General features: G+C 34.5%; 1 protein-coding gene across 1 annotated transcript; it reads left to right on the top strand.

The window, feature by feature from the left end:
* The first annotated feature begins 289 nt into the window (after positions 1–289).
* LOC127868165 (eukaryotic translation initiation factor 4E-like) lies at positions 290–15,270 on the top strand. Its single transcript, XM_052409800.1, has 7 exons — positions 290–403; positions 5,699–5,862; positions 6,328–6,391; positions 6,739–6,852; positions 8,514–8,653; positions 9,176–9,230; positions 12,729–15,270. Exons 1-7 carry the CDS (start codon positions 335–337, stop codon positions 12,786–12,788), a joined length of 666 nt encoding a protein of 221 aa, XP_052265760.1. The 5' UTR covers positions 290–334; the 3' UTR covers positions 12,789–15,270.
* The last annotated feature ends 3,626 nt before the right edge of the window (positions 15,271–18,896 follow it).

Raw genomic sequence — 18,896 nt, forward strand, 5'->3', positions numbered from 1 at the left:
TTTTTTCTTAGAAATAACAAGGACTACACATTTACTAGGGTTAAACTCCATGTCCCACAGGTTTTCCCAATGTACTAATTTGTCTAAATCATTTTGAAGAGAGGCACAGTCTTGCAAGTTGCTACACAGGTGGTCAAAACCTGTGACGAATATTGAGATAGCACGTGTACGTAAACGTGCACTGTTTTATATACATTACAATTTGAGTATAATTCACAGACCACTTTACGCAGACTGTGTGGGTATGTACTTGAAAATAAGTTATGTTTTGGTGATGGTGTTATACAACCCTTTTTCTTATCGTTTGTTTTGCTTTGGCTTAAATGGAGCCTGGATGAAAACGCCGGTTGCCCACGTGACCAATTTTGCAATATTCTTCAACATGGCCTCTGGTGATTCTGAGGTATGTGCCGTATGTTTTAAATAATACGGCTTATAACATAACGAGTGATGTGTTATTTTTAAACTCTGTTCCATAAATATTTTCTTAACAAGTAAGCTAATTATCCAGATTTTAATCAGTTGTAAAACCTGTTAAAGGAACGGTGTTAAGAATAAGCATGTTTCATTTTCATGTATTGAAAGTTTGACAGCTTTTGTGTTTTTACGCGGGTTATATGTATTTTTGTTTTCTTTGTTTTTTTTTCACTTATGTGACAAAAGATGGATTGCACATATCAATTCATGATGGAATATATATTTAAGATCCCAAAGGCAAAGGGATGTAGAATTGGTGTTGTCCATAGTCTTTCCGTCCGTCTGTCACAAAACTTTGTAGGGCTTTATATGGGAAGCTATATAAGATATCAACATGAAACTAAACAGTTGTATAGATATAAATGAGGAGAAGCGCTATGCACAAGTACAATAACCATACATATTCTTTTGTATCCTCCAATTACCTTGAGTCGAGCATGACCCATAGTCGATCACTTTGTTTACATTGAAAACGCGGCTCTTGTGATGACGTCACACGCATGCGCTCCGAGTATTTTGTTTTACTAACATAGCTACGCTTGAAAATAATTATAGACACGACTAAAATAAGGAAAAAAACAGTTTAATTGCATTTATAAATCTTACTTCAACTGAAATAATCCAAATGTATGCCTATTGCGTGCATTTTTTTTCGGTACTCTTCATTTAACTTGCACATAAATTGCAGACTACTGCGCAAGAGTCAACTCATAATTTCATGTATTTGATTTATTTTAAAGAAAATTCTTTTACCCTTTCACTATTCCCAGAAAATGCTGCATGGAACAATCTGTACGCGCACATCGCGAAAATAGGTGACATGCCAATATTCACAAGTTCAGTGGGTTTACCCTGTCCTGATTGGATGATAATTATATCAAATTTTTTAATAGTAACATATATGCCGTAATTTTATTTGAACAAATTGCGAACGTTGTTATTTTTTTTTATTCTTGAGCACTTTTTCGTGTCAATGTTGCTCAAAAGAAGATGGACCGATAAAACCGAAACTTGTTAAATGGTAAATAGAAGTTATAAAAAAGTTAAATTAATCTTTCAGTTACTCTAAATTTGTTCAGTGAATCGAATTTTCGAAGTTTTGTTGACCTCATGCCTATTGCAATCGAGTACTCTCGCTTTTTGGATGTGACCTCTCGACTCAAGGTAAACAACGCGCGTAGTGTATGTCATTGCGGGTGTGTATGGAACTATCGGCTTTGTGTGGTTGAACACGCTGTAAATAAACACTTTTGACATGGATTTTACGGGAATGAAATAAATCTTTTTAGGTACATCGTTTATTGTGGGATTGTTTGAATTAATTCAGAAATTATTTTAGTTGTTTCCTTAACCGCTCGACTCAAGGTAATTGGAGGATAAGTTATGGTCCTTTTTGTGATTTAACATCTGGGTTATATCTCAGATACCATGCACAGGCAGTCAAATCCAAACTAGGCACATTTTTACAGGACAGTACCGTCTACAGAATATTATAGTAAAATAACTTGGTTTCATTGCTGGGATCAAGGTGTTTATTATATAAAATGATAAATGATTAAAAAGCTATTAATTTCAAGGTCACACATTTGTATCTGACGTTAAATAATAATACACTTTTATTACAGGCCACACATCGTACTAGTTTTGTTTAGTTAAAGCATATTAAAAAAAATGTTGAACACATGTTAACAGTATATATAAATGGTAATTTGTAATCGCTCCTTTGTAATATCTTAAGAACATTTTCCAAAATGAAAAGTAGCTGATACTTGCTTACCTAAGCTACGCTTAGCGCGCATGTCAGATATGAGTCTGGTAAATACGGCCTAAACCGACAAATTGATATCTGTATAATGTACATTTTAATAATCAAATTAATGATTATCTTGTTAAGCGACTAGGCCGTCATGGATTTGGACCATCTTGACCCGCATTCTTAAGATGCACAAAAATGGACCAATCAGGTGCCCTCGGAAAATTCTGTCAGCAGAAAAAGTGTTGGTACGGAAAAGCACGTGTATAAAGACGCTATCGCTATTTTTTTTATCTAAGAAAACTTTCAGAGCTGTAAACAAACTTATACAAACCAACAAATTCGTTATCTTTCTTTTACCAGACAATCGGTTCTGTAAATTTGACCGACAGGCCGGACCTTACACAATTTTACAGGACATGTCCGTCGGTCACCCTTATATATAACAGAGGCCCAAATTCGGCTATTTTCCAATTGAAAATAAGGTCATTTTTTCCCAAATTTGATTGAGCATCTCCCAAATTGAAAGCAATGAGCTCTAATATGATTAAGAATGCACCACCATGTGTATTTTAATACTTCTGCACAATGAAAAAGACCCTGTTTAAAAAACTTTTAAAAAACACGGTCTTCGCAAAATGAGCAGTTGTCGCGCTTGAAATTCCCAATTTGAAAGGCCGATTTCCTGATGAAAAGCCCTGATGCAAGACATCAATATGAAACTTAATGGGTTTATTGATATAAATGAGGAGAATTGCCATGCTTAAGAACCATAACTCTTCATGCTTTAGAACCATAACCCTTCACTTTCTAAAATAAAAAGTTATTGCACTTTGATGTGTTTGTATGATGGAACTTTTCAGGGCTTTATTGCAGATATGATAGAACATTTCAACATGAAACTTCATGGGTGTGAAGAAATCAATGACAGAAGTAACATTTCTTTCTAAAATAAGAGTTTTTGCCATTTGTTGTTTTTGTATGATGTAACTTTTCAAGGCTATATCTCAGATACGCTACACGATTTCAACATGAAATTTCATGAGGTTTATAAAAACAATTACTGTACACTGGATTATTTTTTTCTGATAATACCTTATATCAAGGGATTTGCACCTAGCTAAAACAAAAATTTATTAAAGTCAAGGATATCAATTCAATGAATTTGCTTGTTGTGTTTGGAAGCGATTTTTTGTTATTATGCTCCCCCCAAAAAATATTGGGGGGGAGCATATAGTCGCCGCTTCGTCTGTCCGTGTTTCCCTGTGTCCGTCCGTCCGTGCACAATTTTTGTCCGGGCTATTTCTCAGCAACCAATGACCGGAATTCAAAGAAACTTTATGGGAAGCTTTACTACCAAGAGGAGATGTGCATATTATCAGCAGGTTCTGGTCGGATGATTTTTCACAGAGTTATGGCCCTTTGAAATTTTCATTAACTGAACATATAGTGCAATTCTTGTCTGGGCTATTTCTCAGCAACTAATGACCGGAATTCAATGAAACTTTATGGGAAGCTTTACTACCAAGAGGAGATGTGCATATTTTTAGCCAGTTCTCGTCGGATGATTTTCACAGAGTTATGGCCCTTTGAAATTTTCCATTGTACATATAGTGCCATTCTTGTCCGAGCTATTTCTCAGCAACTTATTACGGGAATTCTATGAAACTTTATGGGAAGCTTCACTACCAACAGAAGATGTGCATATTATCAGCGGGTTATGGTCAGATGATTTTTCACAGAGTTATGGCCCTTTGAAATTTTCTGTGAACTGTACTATAGTGCAATTCTTGTCCGGGCTATTTCTCCCCAACTACTGACTGGAATTCAATGAAGCTTTATGGGAAGCTTAACTACCTTGAGGAGATGCGCATGTTATTTGTGGGTTCTGGTTAGATGATTTATTTAGAGAGTTATGGCCCTTTGAAATTTTTAAGTTGCTAAACCATCCATCGTATTATTTTGTCCAAAGTTATGCCACTCAAGACGTTTCCTTTTATCTGAATATATAGTGCAATATTGTGACAAAAAAAACTTTGGGGAGCATCGCCCATTTCCAACGGTTTCTTGTTGTTCAGACCATGGTGTTGCGCAAAAGTTTTGACAGTTGTATCCCTTGTTTATATTAATAGTACATGTATATATTGAGCATTGACATGGTACAAATGTTAAAATCTAGTAGTTGGATTATCAATAGGGACCTACATGTATTATGGACGTTTTTGATTACATTAAGAATAATACTCTTGTGGTGACATCATGCATGCATTCCAAGTATTTTGTTTCAGTACAATTGAACATATACAAAAACAACCAAAAAGAGGAAAAACATGTTAAACTGTATTTCAAAATCTCACTTCAACTAAAATAATTCAAATGTATCCATATTCCAATACATTTTTTGGGTCTTCTTCAATAAATTTCCACATGAACTGCAAAGTTAAGGAGACAATTGCACTAGTGTAAGCACAGCAATTTCATTTTATTTGATTTATTTCCAAAAATACTTTCTTTCGATTTTGAGAAAATGTTGCTTGAAATCTAGCTTACCTTTTATGCCCCCCGGTAAAAGAGCTTAAGCTTTTAATGAATCAAATTGAAAAACTTAGAAAACCTGTCCTGGTTTAAATGGCGAATGGAAAACTTTACAAGATTTAAGCATTTAAAACAGAATTTTGTAGATCTAAATATTCATTATTTTCTGGAATAGCTCAAATGCCTCTGTGAGCCTTTGTCAACAACTCCTACAGTGCCTGATAGAATCATGTGAACTGAGTCTATTGTAAGTAAAAGATTGGATGTCTGGTTGCATACACTTCTTTCAACTGCAAAAAAAATATTGCTCAACAGCTTTATTCTGAACATCGCCAAACACTTGACAGGGCCCTCAATCTGTCAAATTCACGGCCGAAATTCGGCCGCATTCCCCCACCTGAAAAGTATACTTTTTTCCCCTTTTGGGGGGAAAAATTCCCCCTATAAAAAAAATAATAATATATAGATGTGTCTCATGATTATTATATCTCAATTCTATTTTAATTTAATCTTTTCAAACATATTTAATTATGAAAAAAAGCAATTAATATAGTGCAAACATGTACAAATGTAATAATTAGAGAGTAGGTAAAAAATCCCCCATAAAGGTAAACGCAGCGAAAATTCCCCCTGCTATGGGTAGCGACCCGCTTCCGCTAAAATGGATTGAGGGCCCTGCTTGAAAAGAGCAACATTGTTTTGCCTGAACAGTACATTAAACACCTGTTAAGTTCAAAGGTAAGGTGATTGCATTTCAGGTTTCATACACAAGTTCAAAGTTTAAACTGCAAATACATATGACTAAAAAGTGCTTTCCTGAAAACTGGAAAAAAAACACAATTGTCTTACCTGTAAAGTTTAAAGATTGGAGCATTTTATTGCAGGTTTTATGCACAAGTTTAAACAGAAATTTTTTTTTTTTTCTGAAAACAGGAAAACCCTCAAGATGAGCAACAGATTATCTCGCCTGACCAGTACATTAAACATCCACTACAGAACAAATGGGCGATGTGGTTCTTCAAAAACGACAAGAATAAGGAGTGGACTGCAAATTTAAAACTCATCACAGCGTTTGACACAGTTGAAGACTTTTGGGGGTTTGTATTTTGCATTAATCCGTCTTACTTTTCTAAATAAAATTGTTGTTATAATTGAGATTAAATGTTCAGTTCTTTCCATTTGGTAAAATAAAACAACAATATGAATTAAAAATATGGAACATCTGCTATTTGATGATAAATGATTTGAAACCATGGATATAATTAAAGAGGAATATAATTTATCACATGATGAGTGATTTGACAATTTTCATGATTGTCATGTCATTGTCATGTTCACTTAATGAGACAAAATTGTAGCTTTGTATTCCAAAAAACAACATGCAGTTCCTGCATTAAACCTGCTCAGATAGAATTCTTGGAATACCTATGACAAGAATGACTGCAGTTCTGGCCTCGTTCCAATTATGAATAGGTTCTGAATAATTGCTTAAAAGCAGCCCAAGGATAGCAGATGTTGTGATAACAGTTTGCCTTAGCATTGTCTATGTTATTTATTTTCAGACTTTACAACCACATACAGAAGGCAAGCAAATTGCCATCAGGTTGTGACTATTCATTATTTAAGGTAAATTATTATTGTTATTATTAATATTATTATTTAACTTTTATTTATTTGTACTTGTTTATTTATATCAAATTTAATTAAATATTAAACAGAATTCAACTGTTATGTTTTTCTTTGTGTTAAGTATTGTTTTTTTTAAATTTATTTAGAAGAATCTTTAATTCAATTCTTAGGATGGCATTCTAAGGTTTAAAGTCGGTCTTTAATTGTTAGAGTGTCAGTGAATTTTGTAGTGGTACACAAGTTACTTCTTATTTTGTAATGTAAGCAAAAAAGTATCTTCACAGCTAAAATGAACTAGTGTTTAATCCTTACCTTTATTATAAAATTCTGCATTTGCTTTCCAGGATGGTATCCAACCCATGTGGGAAGATGAACACAATAAAAATGGAGGCAGATGGCTAGTTAATCTCAACAAAAATCAACGACAGACAGAATTAGACAATTTCTGGCTAGAAACAGTAAGAGTGGTCCTTTTTTTACTGAAGTGTAAATAAAGTTGAATCACCTTTTAAATTTGCAATGTCTCTCAACTTATTATTGCAACAATTAAATGTGAAGGGTTTATAAAACTCATTTAGTTAATGTTCATGTACTAGAGTAATTTGTGGGCTGAATATTTGTAATCGGATCAAAATCAACATTGAACTTGTCAATAAATAAGTATATAAAGAATTGTGCCATGTTCTTACAGCCATATTTATTAAAGCATTAGCGACTTGTTCCATCATACATAAAGTTGTCATTAAACTCTGTTGGGTATTAAGCAATCGGGCGTTTTCTAAGAAAATGCTGCAGGTTGTAAATGTTATGTGTGCTGTAAACAGTTAATACCAGATTGTTTTTCATCTTACTTAAAGCTGTTGTCAAACTCAGTAGGGTATTAAGCTCCAGTCTGTTTTTGAGAAAATGATGTAGGTGATATATTTGAGTGTTCTGTAAACAGGTTACTACCATTGTGCTTTGAACAGTTGTTACTGTTTTGCTGTGAACAGTTGATACCATTTTGCTGTGAACAGTTGTTACTGTTTTGCTGTGAACAGTTGATACCATTTTCAGGGTTCCCAGCCAACCTGGAAACTAGGGAAAACATGGAAAAAGACTTAAACTTTTTCCAGTCAGGGAAAAGTCAGGGAATTTGGGAAAAGTTCCTGAAATCAGAGAAAAATCAGGGAATTTTGTTTGGTCAGAATTTCCAGACTTGTGTCCAAAAGTCCATATAATTAAAACAGCAAATTGATTCCTGGCAATGGTGGCTTTGTAGTATCTGGTATACATGTAGCTTTGTGTACTATTAGTAAATACCTAAATGAAAAGGCAAGGAAAGGATGGCTGTGAGGGGAGATGGGAGGCCATTGCTATAAAATTACATAAATATAATACATATTATTGTCTGCAACCGCTATTTATTGAGGGTGTCTAAAACAAGAAATAGGTCGAAAATATTTTCCTGTAATTTTTATTTTCCATCAGGGAAAATCAGGGAATGTTTTTCATACAAAAAGCTGGGAACCCTGATTTTGCGGTAAACCGTTGATACTGTTTTGCTGTGAGCAGTTGAGACCATTTTGCTGTGAACAGTTGTTACTGTTTTGCTGTGAACAGTTGATACCATTTTGTTGTGTACTGTTGATACTGTTTTGCTGTGAACAGTTGATACCATTTTGCTTTTGGTACCGTTGATACTGTTTTGCTGTGAACAGTTGGTTCCATTTTGCTGTGAACAGTTGTTACTGTTTTGCTGTGAACAGTTGAAACCATTTTGCTGTGTACCGTTGATACTGTTTTGCTGTGAACAGTTGATACCATTTTGCTGTGTACCGTTGATACTGTTTTGCTGTGAACAGTTGATACCATTTTGCTGTGTACCATTGATACTGTTTTGCTGTGAACAGTTGAATCTGTTTTGCTGTGAACAGTTGATGCCATTTTGCTGTGAACAGTTGTTACTGTTTTGCTGTGAACAGTTGATACCAGATTTGCTGTGAACAGTTGATATCAGATTTGCTGTGAACCGTTGACAGTTCCATGTTAAATGTTCATGGACTGAAAGTCCTTCTCAGGCGTTATTTATTACTTATGGCATTTATTAACCGTTCTTAAGTTGTTGGTTTCTTTTCAGTTATTGTGTCTGATAGGTGAAGCATTTGAAGATCTTACAGACGATATATGTGGCGCCACTATCAACATCCGAGGCAAGGGCGATAAACTGGGTCTGTGGACTAAAGATGCAAGAAGAGGGGATGCTACAGTAAAAATTGGGTAGGTACTATGTTGACATGACAAGGGTTAAGCAGGAATCTAAAATAGCGTAAATACTTTCAAGATAAATCAGAAGATTTTATCATTTGCTAATAACAGGGTTGAAATTTACAATATATTTTGGTGTTTACTCATGTTGAAATTTAGAATGCATTTCATCTCAGGAATATTCAACAGCATTTAAATCTCATTCATTCACCACTGCATGTATTGTTCTTAATAATATTCATATGTATTGAAATTGAATGTATATTTCATTATTCAGTCATTTTCTTTTGATTTAACAATTTGCAACTTTAACAGTTTTTCTGCAAGCAAAGAAACCTTTGAACTTCTGTTTATCATATGAAATAACTACACTTGAACGGTAAATTGGGTTCATTTTAAGTACCTATGTGTGTTAGCAAAGCTACTGCAGACTCTTGTTTTGCAAAGGACTTCATACTATCAAAATGTTGTTTTAAGTGGAGTAATCAGTATTGGAAACTTTGGTTGGCTTCATTATCATTGTTTCATTTTCAGGCAAAAATTAAAAGAACGGCTTAAAATACCTGTCAAAATTGCAATCGGATTTCAGGTACGTAAATGGAATGTTTACCTTTTTTTTTTAAACAACATGTATTGTTTATATTTATAAACCCACCCGACCCCACCCCCGAAAAAGAGTTTGTTGGGGTATACCGAAAGCATCCTGTCTGTTGGTTGGATGGTCCCTTAGGTCTGATACGCTGTATATGTGTACTTAGTGTTGTGAACTGGGCTTTCCAATCAACATAAATCTTTACACTTGTTTTTTTTAAATACTATTTTGAAGTGCAAGATATTATTTTCATGTATTTCTCAATATTTTAAACTGAGTAATGTGCACTAAAACTAAAAAGTATTTTGAACACTTGTATGTGACAACATTTTTAGATTAAATTTACTTATACTAAAAAGTTTTGCACTTGTATGTGGATATTTGTCATTTCTAGTTTTACACAGTTTGAACACAAATTGTTCACAGTTTGTATCAAATTTGTGCCTTTCGCAATTGATCCAAACATGGAACCCTACTTGTTTTATTCCATTGCCTTTTAAAATCTGGCAAGATGGCACATAGTAAAGTACCCTGGGTTCCACTCTGGGCTTCAAAAAGTTGTATCCACTTACTTTTCCTAAATTTAAAAAGTTGTCGCCAAACTGGGGCCACATTCGGGCAAACAATATTGTGCTATAATAAAACAAACAAAAACTATCACTCTATAGTATGTTTAATGAGTATATTGAGTTTATTGAATAACAGCCAATTGAATCAGTTTATTTTACTGCCCAGGAAGCTTTTACTAGGCGTTATAGTTGAACTTGAAATTTTGACAAGTGATACAGAAAAAATATGTCAATCACTGATCAATGCAATTTTTTTTTACTGCCTTTAATCATGCCGAGTTTCCTAAAACAATCAATACTTGCCTTTTTGATTGTTATTATCAACCTAATAGTCCTTAATCTGCTTGATTAACTGTGAGAAATGCTTCACACTAAAGCGCAAAGTTGGTATATTTCAAGGTTGGCTTCTCTGAAGCCATAAAAATGACAACCTATTAAGAACTTGTTACAACACCCCTAATAATTGTAGTTATTACTATTACATGCCAATTTGCGACAGTCGACATGGTCCATTGCTTTCGGCAGTATCGCTTACATCACTAAAATCTATTGATTAACAACTGCTGTAAAGCGGCTGGTAAACAAAGCATCTTATGTCACTGTAAGGAAATATTTAACAGAATTTTATTATAACAATCACCATTTGGGAAAAAAATTCGCCATAATTTTTATTTGTGAGCAAAGCTCACAAATAATGCAGACGCAATTTTGCAAATCAGGATGGATCAGTATGGGCTTAGGTATGGCAGGAACTGTAAACCGTGACTGCCTGTGTGGATAACTCCAGTAAACTTTAGCAGACGATAATGCTAAAAGCGTCTGCTTTAATCACCGCATTTACCTGTTCTCACTGGTACAGTACATAGAGTGTATTTAACAACTTGTAGCAAGACAACGTTGGCCAGTCTAGTGTTTATCATTGAAATCTGTACATATTGGCTGCTTTCAAGGAAAACGGGGCTTAAAAGCCGGATCTCACTTGCTTGATTTTGCGGTGGTTAAATATTAACCAACATTAACTAGTAGGCCGGGTTTATCTGCCAGTGATTTGATGCTAACATTAGAGGGTTTATAAATAGCAACACGTGTTTGAGCAGACAGCATTTGGTATACTGTTGAATCTGTATTTACATGTAAACTTGATTTGAGTCATTCGCTAGCTACTGGCTGAGAGAAGTTCATAACCTTTCAAGTGGGCAGTGCTTAGTATTTACAGGGAAATTTGAATTTCAAGCAGATAACAAAAAACTTTTTCTGTAAGTCAATAACTATATAACTTTCAACCACCAAATTACACATACATATACATATTGTTTGTATACTAAAGTATATGTATGCCAAATTTCATTGGAAAATATTAAATACAAACTTAAATATTATGAAAATAATCATTTTTGTTTTCTGCTGTTTACACACCAGTGTACAACTAAAAAGTAGACATTTTGTGAGTTTGTGGCCCTTTTATACTGCTTCTCTGGTGTTTAATGCATGTCAAATAAGATTTGCCAGTGCACACTGATTAGCTGTATCAATGATTTGAAAAAAACCCCACACATCTCAGTCTGTGTTTTAAGACACACTCTTTATAAATTTGAATGGGTTGTGGTCATTTCAAACTTGGGATATTAAAAGCTATAACATAATTTTGAAAACTGAGTTGCGTCTAAGATTATACAACAGCGAACAAAGTCAGTGCCTTCAGCGCTTTGATTAATTGTTGTTATTAGCGACAATGGCGATGGAAAGAGGGAACTTAGAGTGACTTAAATAACAAGTTGATTGTCATAAGACAAAAGAAACTAGTTCTTAGACAAAATAAATAGTTAATTGTTAACCAGGTTTTCCGAAGGAAAAAACTGGTTATTAGATTGGCGAATGCGGACGGGCTGGCTGGCTGGCTGGCTGGCTGGCTGGCTGGCTGGCTGGCTGGCGGGCTGGCTGGCGGGCTGGCGGGCGGGCGGAACAAGCTTGTCCGGGCCATAACTATGTTGTTCATTGTCAGATTTTAAAATCATTTGGCACATTTGTTCACCATCATTGGACGGTGTGTCGCGCGAAATAATTACGTCGATATCTCCAAGGTCAAGGTCACACTTTGAGTTCAAAGGTCAAAAATGGCCATAAATGAGCTTGTCCTGGCCATAACTATGTCATTCATTGTGAGATTTTAAAATCATTTGGCACATTTGTTCACCATCATGGGACGGTGTGTCGCACGAAAGAATCACGTCAATATCTCCAATGTCAAGGTCGCCACGACTAAAAATAGATTTAAAAAAAAAAAAAACTTACAAAGGGGGTTTATTTTGTTTGTTCATTTCAAAAGTTCAGTTTGAGTTTTCTCCCTTTATCAGATTTTTTTTTCACAATGAAAACCTGGTTTTGTGACAATTTTGTCCCTTGTTTGTCTTGTCATTCAGACTTGCAGCTGCCTTGCGAGAATGAGGCAGAAAAATCTGAGATAAGTCTTGCTGCTGTCAGATTAAATCTCTGATATTTGAACAGTGCACATTTGATAAACATTCATGACTGACAGAATGTCTGACACAATTCTAATCGGATTTAACAATGTGTCTGACAGGCCCTTCTAAAGTTTTTTAGATTCTGGACCATCCAGGGTTTAAATGCAGCCCCAACAATTGTGTCTTGTTCTGATAAAACTGGGCATAATGCATGTGCGTAAAGTGTCGCCCCAGAATAGCCTGTGCAGTTCGCACAGGCTAATCAGGGACGACACTTTCTGCTTTTACTAGATTTTCGGTAAAAAAAGACTTCCTTTAAACGAAAAATACCATTAAAGCGGAAAGTGTCGACCCTGATTAGCCTGTGCGAACTGCACAGGCTAATCTGGGACGACACTTTATGCACATGCATTTTGCCCAATTTTCACAGAGCAAGACACAATTATTGATTGCTTTTGTTCCAGGCACACTCGGACACAGCAACCAAAGCAGGATCTACAGCACGAGACCGCTACAGAGTATGACACAACGTTAGAGAATCATTGGAGTGTGTCCGCCTTGGATGAAAGTGCTGTGTGATGAACACCTGTATAGAATAACCAGTGTATACGATCCCATTGCATTTTTACCTGTCAGTGATGTCTAGTGTTGGAAAGAAACTGTGTTTGAGATATAAGTGTGTATCTTTGTTAAATAGACTTAAAGATGAACATTAGCTGCTTTTTGCCGGAATAGCCCTTTTTGTCTGTTTACTGCTTGGTTTTCCAAATATTTGTGTAGACATGTAATCAATGGAGAAATCTGTTGCAAATTATTTTTCTGTTAAACAATTAATTTACTGTTTAGTGCTTTTGTAAATGTTTTTTTTTCTTTGAATGCTATGAATGTAACTAATGAAAAGCTAAAAATAGACTAAGTTTGTTAATAATTGTCACAATAGATTTGATTGTAAATTATTCATTGATTAATTTTCTACATTGGAATGATGTCCTTACCTAAACTTGTATAGGGAATGCAGAATATGAAGAACTTAATTCATTGATCAAGATTCTCTTTTGTAAACACATGATCTCTTGTTGTAGTTAATGTAGATATTGATTTTCAAACAAGCTGGATTTGTTACCTTTTAAACACATTAAATTTATTTCAAAATTCAACACAATAAAACTTGAATATTACCAGTGTATTTTTCAGTGACATTTCAATTTTCTTTAAAAGTAATAGAATTACATTAACCAATGTGTGCAATTACAATAGTTAAAAGATTTTTTAATAATGAACGTTTTGAACCATATCTTAAATCAGAAAAAAGAGGAATGGTTCTGAATGAAAACAAATACAATCATACACGTTTTCAATTTAAATATATGAGAAACAGTGTATACCATACCCAAAACATAATGTGTATAATTGGATAAAATTTGTAATTGTTCAGATTTTTGAATTATCCTCATTATGAGCATTTGCATTGTTATATTTGTGCTCATTTCTTTTTTGGATATAATTTATGTATAATTTTAGCACACTCAGTTACATTGCTATTAGTTAAGAATAAAATGCAGATTATTTGTTATGCCTTTGTATTTTTATGCCGCCACAGAATGTGAAGCATTAAGTATTGCACTTGTCCGTCCGTTCACTTCATCTACTTTCACAATTGTATGATAATAACATGAAGATGATTTTAAAGAAGAAAGAATTTTGGTAGCGATGAGTTTTGACAGAATTATGGCCTTTTGTTTTTCCAATATAGATTATTTAGTACCCCGAAGCTTGTGTTTTAAATTCTTTTTTCTTCTTGGTTGATCTTGCTATAACTTACTTAGCTGAATGACCTGAATGTGAAGATGATAATAAATAATGCAATTTTGGCTGCTAAGTGTTTTGGAAGAATAATAGCCCAATGTCAGTTTTTCCACTGTGTAATATAAGTTCCATAATTTTTTTAAATCCTCTAAAACTTATAATGTTTAAAATCCTCTTAAACGTTAGGGTGGATCTTGCTCAAACTTTCACATTTTAATGTCCTTAATGTGTATGTAGATGATTGTTAAGGAAGGAATAGTAGTTGTGACAAGGTTTGCCAGAAAATTATGGACCATGGTCTTTTTTCAATTATAGAATATATAGTCCCAAAATTTTGTATCTTTACCCTTTCCCCCTCAGAAGCAAAGTGAAAATGGCTATGTGCAAACAGCATAAAACTAGAACAGCCTGCAAGTAACTCGCAGTCTGTTCAGGTTTTATGCTGTTTGCTGCTCATCAGAATCTAAGGGCTGGAAATGAAGCCTTTAAAACTTGAATTTAGTACCAAAGATATTTAATTAAATGTATCTTTCTAAGGGACTACAAATGCTTGAAAATACGTATTTAAGTGGTAAAGGGTTTTAAAGAATATATAGTCCCAAAATTTTGAATTTAGACTCCTGTTTAACTACAGGGTGAATCCCTCAACCTCTGTTGGTTCAATACTCTTAATGTGTATATGATGGTTAAGAAAGAAATTTTATCTGTGACCAATTTCGACTGAATGATGAGCCGTTGTCTTTTTGTCCACTGTTAAATACTTTAGTGGATTTTTTCGTGTCCAAACATTTGTTGTGGAGGCATCGGTGTCTGTGACACATTTCTGGTTATAAACGTGAAGTTTTGCCAGTTTTCACTGGAAGATTTGCCAATTTTTAAGCATGTCCATCATATAAAACCAAAACTGTAAACATGTTTTTTGTTTTTGACAACTTCCTTGTTTGTATAATTTATTGTTTTGTTTCCTCTGATCAGGTGCATATCTGCCGACTCTTGATTTGCTATTTTATAACCTGTTGTAGGTGTTGAGTTCTGGTATATATATTTTTTGCATCACATACTGTAGTGGAAAATTCACTGCACCAACAAAACACCATTAAATGGCTAGAATTAGTTGTACAAAAGTTTTGCAGATAGATGTATCATAAAATGGTGACTGCAAAATGTATGTGTGTATGCCTTATTAAATGTTACTGTGTTCATTGTGTTGTTTTAATTTTAGCTTGAAAACGGATACCGAAGTAACCAGGAAAGTAAAATATCTTAGGGGATCGGTACCTATCTGAATATACCTTATGAAAGTGTTGGACTTAAAAATGTTACGAGGCCACTTAATGAAATGTGATGCATTGAACAGATGGCCAGTGGTAAGCAATACCTTGCACACATTTTTTACACAGTATTGATGAATACCCACCCATGTCACATATTGTTGCATTAGCAACTTTTAACAATGATCAATTTTTACTCTGGGGTACAGTCAGTTTTGACCCAGGGGTATGATTTGAACAAAGTTTGTATATACATGTAACCACAATACAATATTGCTTACCAATTATTAAACCTTTGGGACTTAAGGTTTCAGAGGAAAAGATTTCTAAGTTATTTTGTTATGCAAGTCTATATAAACTGTCAGAACCCTGGGGGTGGCCAGTTTCCTTCCCAGGGTCATGATTTTATTAAACTTAAGGAAAGGGCCAAACATGACACATCTGGACAATCTAGTTTCACATATATTTTTACAGTTATAATATTGTTTCAGAAACTTTTGTTAACACTAGATGCCACATTTATTGTCCGATCTTAATGAAACTTGGTCAGAAGATTTTTCCCAATGATAGCTTGGACAAGTTCAAAAATGGTTGGTTGAAAACATGGTCACCAGGGGTCAGTGCATTCTTCCTTATATGGCCATAGTTAAACCTTTTTAACACTTTAAAAGTCACATTTGTAGTCCAATCTTCATGAAACTTGCTCAGAACATTTGTTTTAATGATGTCTTGAATGAGTTCGAAAATGGTTCCAGTCTGTTGAAAAACATGGCTGCCAGCTGGCGGAAAGTTTTCCTAACATGGCTATAGTAAATGCTTGTTAACTATCTAGTCCCATTTATGGTCCAATCTTAATGAAACTTGGTCAGAACATATGTTCTTATGATAGTTCCCAGAGTTCAAAAACGGCTTCCATCCGTTAAAAAACATGGCTGCCAGGGGCCGGGCATTTTTCCTAATATCCTTTTAAGGCTATAGTAAAATCTTTTTAACTCTCTATAAGTCACATTTATGGTCAAATATTTATGACATTTGGAAAGAACATTTTAAATTTTGTTCTGATGACAGCTTGCCTGAGTTATAAAATGGTTATGTTTTGTCGAAAAATATGGCAGCCAGGGGGTGGGGCTTTTTTCCTTACATGGCTATAGTAATACCTTGTTAACACTCGAGTCACATTTTAGTCCAATCTTCATGAAATTTGGCAAAAAAATTTGTTCTAATGATATCTGGGCTGAGGTAGAAAATAGTTCCCGTCCGTTGAAAAACAGCCCCCAGCAGGCTGAGCATGTTTCCTTCTATGGCTAAAGTAAAACCTTGTTAACTCTAGTTGATATTTTTGCCAAGTTTGAAAATGGTTTCAGAAACATTTCAAAAGTAACTGAGAGCAGTTAATTTTCCAGAAGTCTCTGGTGAGTGACTTTGGGTCTCTGGCCCTCTTGTTTTAAGTTAAATAGGGTCATTTACTTTTGTAATTGTTAACATACGATGATAAACATCACATGTAATATAAACAATACCCGCAAGTTTGATAAATTTATGTTGAAAAGTGTAGAATAACTTCATCTGACAGACCCAGGGACGGACACAATGAATCCGGTATACCCTCCTTTTCTTTATTTTTTGGGGTATAATGACTTGTACAATGCAAACATTAACTGTCATTCTATATTTGTACGCCCCCAGTAGGTGGCATATAGCAGGAGCACTGTCCGTCAGTTTATCTGTCTGTCCAGCATTCAGTTTTTCAGAGATTTTTACGCTTTCAAATATCGAGCTGATTTTTGGTATGCAGTCTACCTACATGACATACAGATGACATGTGAAACTTGTTCTGTTCCATTTATTTTTAGCAAAGTTATGGGTCATGGACTTGGAAATTTTCAAAATAATAACCGTTGTCCATACTTTTTTTATGCAACTCTTTCAGATATCAAGCTGATTTTTGGTATGTGAGTCTACCTACATAACCTACAGAATGATGAGTGTGAATTTCATTCCGATCCATTGATTTTGGGCAAAGTTATGGGCCTCGGACTCCTCTTAAATAGCTGCTGCGTGGCTTCAAAGCGCAGTCGGAGGGCATTGTGTTTCACAAACGAAGGTCTTGTTTCTGACTTTATATTTAAAAGACTTCATAGTTTAAAGTCTTAGTGTGAAGTATCACTGTTAAACAGACATTTATTATACACCCATTTAAAGAAGTGTATTTCTTTGTAGTAATTCGTTGGACTCTTCAGGCCATTTCATTTTGGGATGATACTAGATACTTGGAAAGGAAGAACCAAAGCATCTCAAATCTAGAGAAAACTTGAGCAAATGATAAGACAAATTTATATATATATAATGTGTCATCCGGCTTAGCTATGCATATTGCTGCTCGAAAAATTGACAGTAAGTTTTGGTTCATTGATACTTTTTTATAGGATTTCAATTAAAAAATCCCTTTAAGAAAATATATAATATCAAACAATAATTATAATATTAAAAATACAGTCCATAACAATGGCGGAATTATAAGCTTTACATTTCACAAATGATCAAATACCAATAGATGCAATACAAGAAAACATTAAATCCAGAATGGCTAACAATGGCAATTGTAAAATATGTTATTTACTTGTAGGTTTACACTTAGAGCCTACACATTTATATAAATATTATTTTGAGTGCAACAGTTAATTCTGATATAGGTTATTCAATTTCTGTTCTTTGTGTTGTGCGGCGCTTGTGCTCAAAGGCCGGAAGATAGGTTTTACTTAACTATGTTTGATGAAGCTGAAAAGCCACATACACTAAATTACCTATAAAATCCAACTAAAAAGGTTATTTACACCCTATGACACAAGTCTTTAGGAAAAGAAGACCTCTATTAATTTCCAGATCAAAACTGGTCATTATAGCAAGCGCCTTCGGGCCCACAAGTTTCCAATATTTGTTGCAGAACACTGTGTCCTTGAACTTCCGCTATTGATTCAATACATTAACATCAAGCTTTTTATGTTATGTGTGATCAATGTGAAATGGCGAACAAAAAAAGAGAGATTAATTTTACTAATACTTAACTTTAGCACTTGCTTGAAATGAACCATTGCCATGTTATTTGTCATCTTCAATGCCTGCTCTAGTTGCACTTTGTAAATGTTCACTTCAAGTACATGTATGTAACTTTACATAACAGTTGCCTCTACAGATAATCTATGAAACTTCACACATCTTTAGGATTATAGAAGGTAAAAGACAATATATGGGCCATGCTCTGTGAAAAGGGGGTTTAATGCATGCGCGTAAAGTGTCGTCCCAGATTAGCCTGTGCAGTCTGCACTGGCTAATCAGGGACGACACTTTCCACTTTTAGGATAGTTTTGTTTCAGGAAAGTCTCTTCTTAGCAAAAATCAAGTTTTTTCAGAAAGTGTCATCCCTGATTAGCCTGTACGCACATGCATTATACCTCCTTTTCACAACGCACAACTCATATTATTGATACGCATGTGATGGTGATGGTGGTGGTAATGCTGATGATCAGGACCCTGGTTAGAAAACAACTGAACAAC

The sequence above is a fragment of the Dreissena polymorpha genome, chromosome 2 (assembly GCF_020536995.1).
Source record: "Dreissena polymorpha isolate Duluth1 chromosome 2, UMN_Dpol_1.0, whole genome shotgun sequence".
NCBI classification, from domain to species: Eukaryota; Metazoa; Mollusca; class Bivalvia; order Myida; family Dreissenidae; genus Dreissena; species Dreissena polymorpha.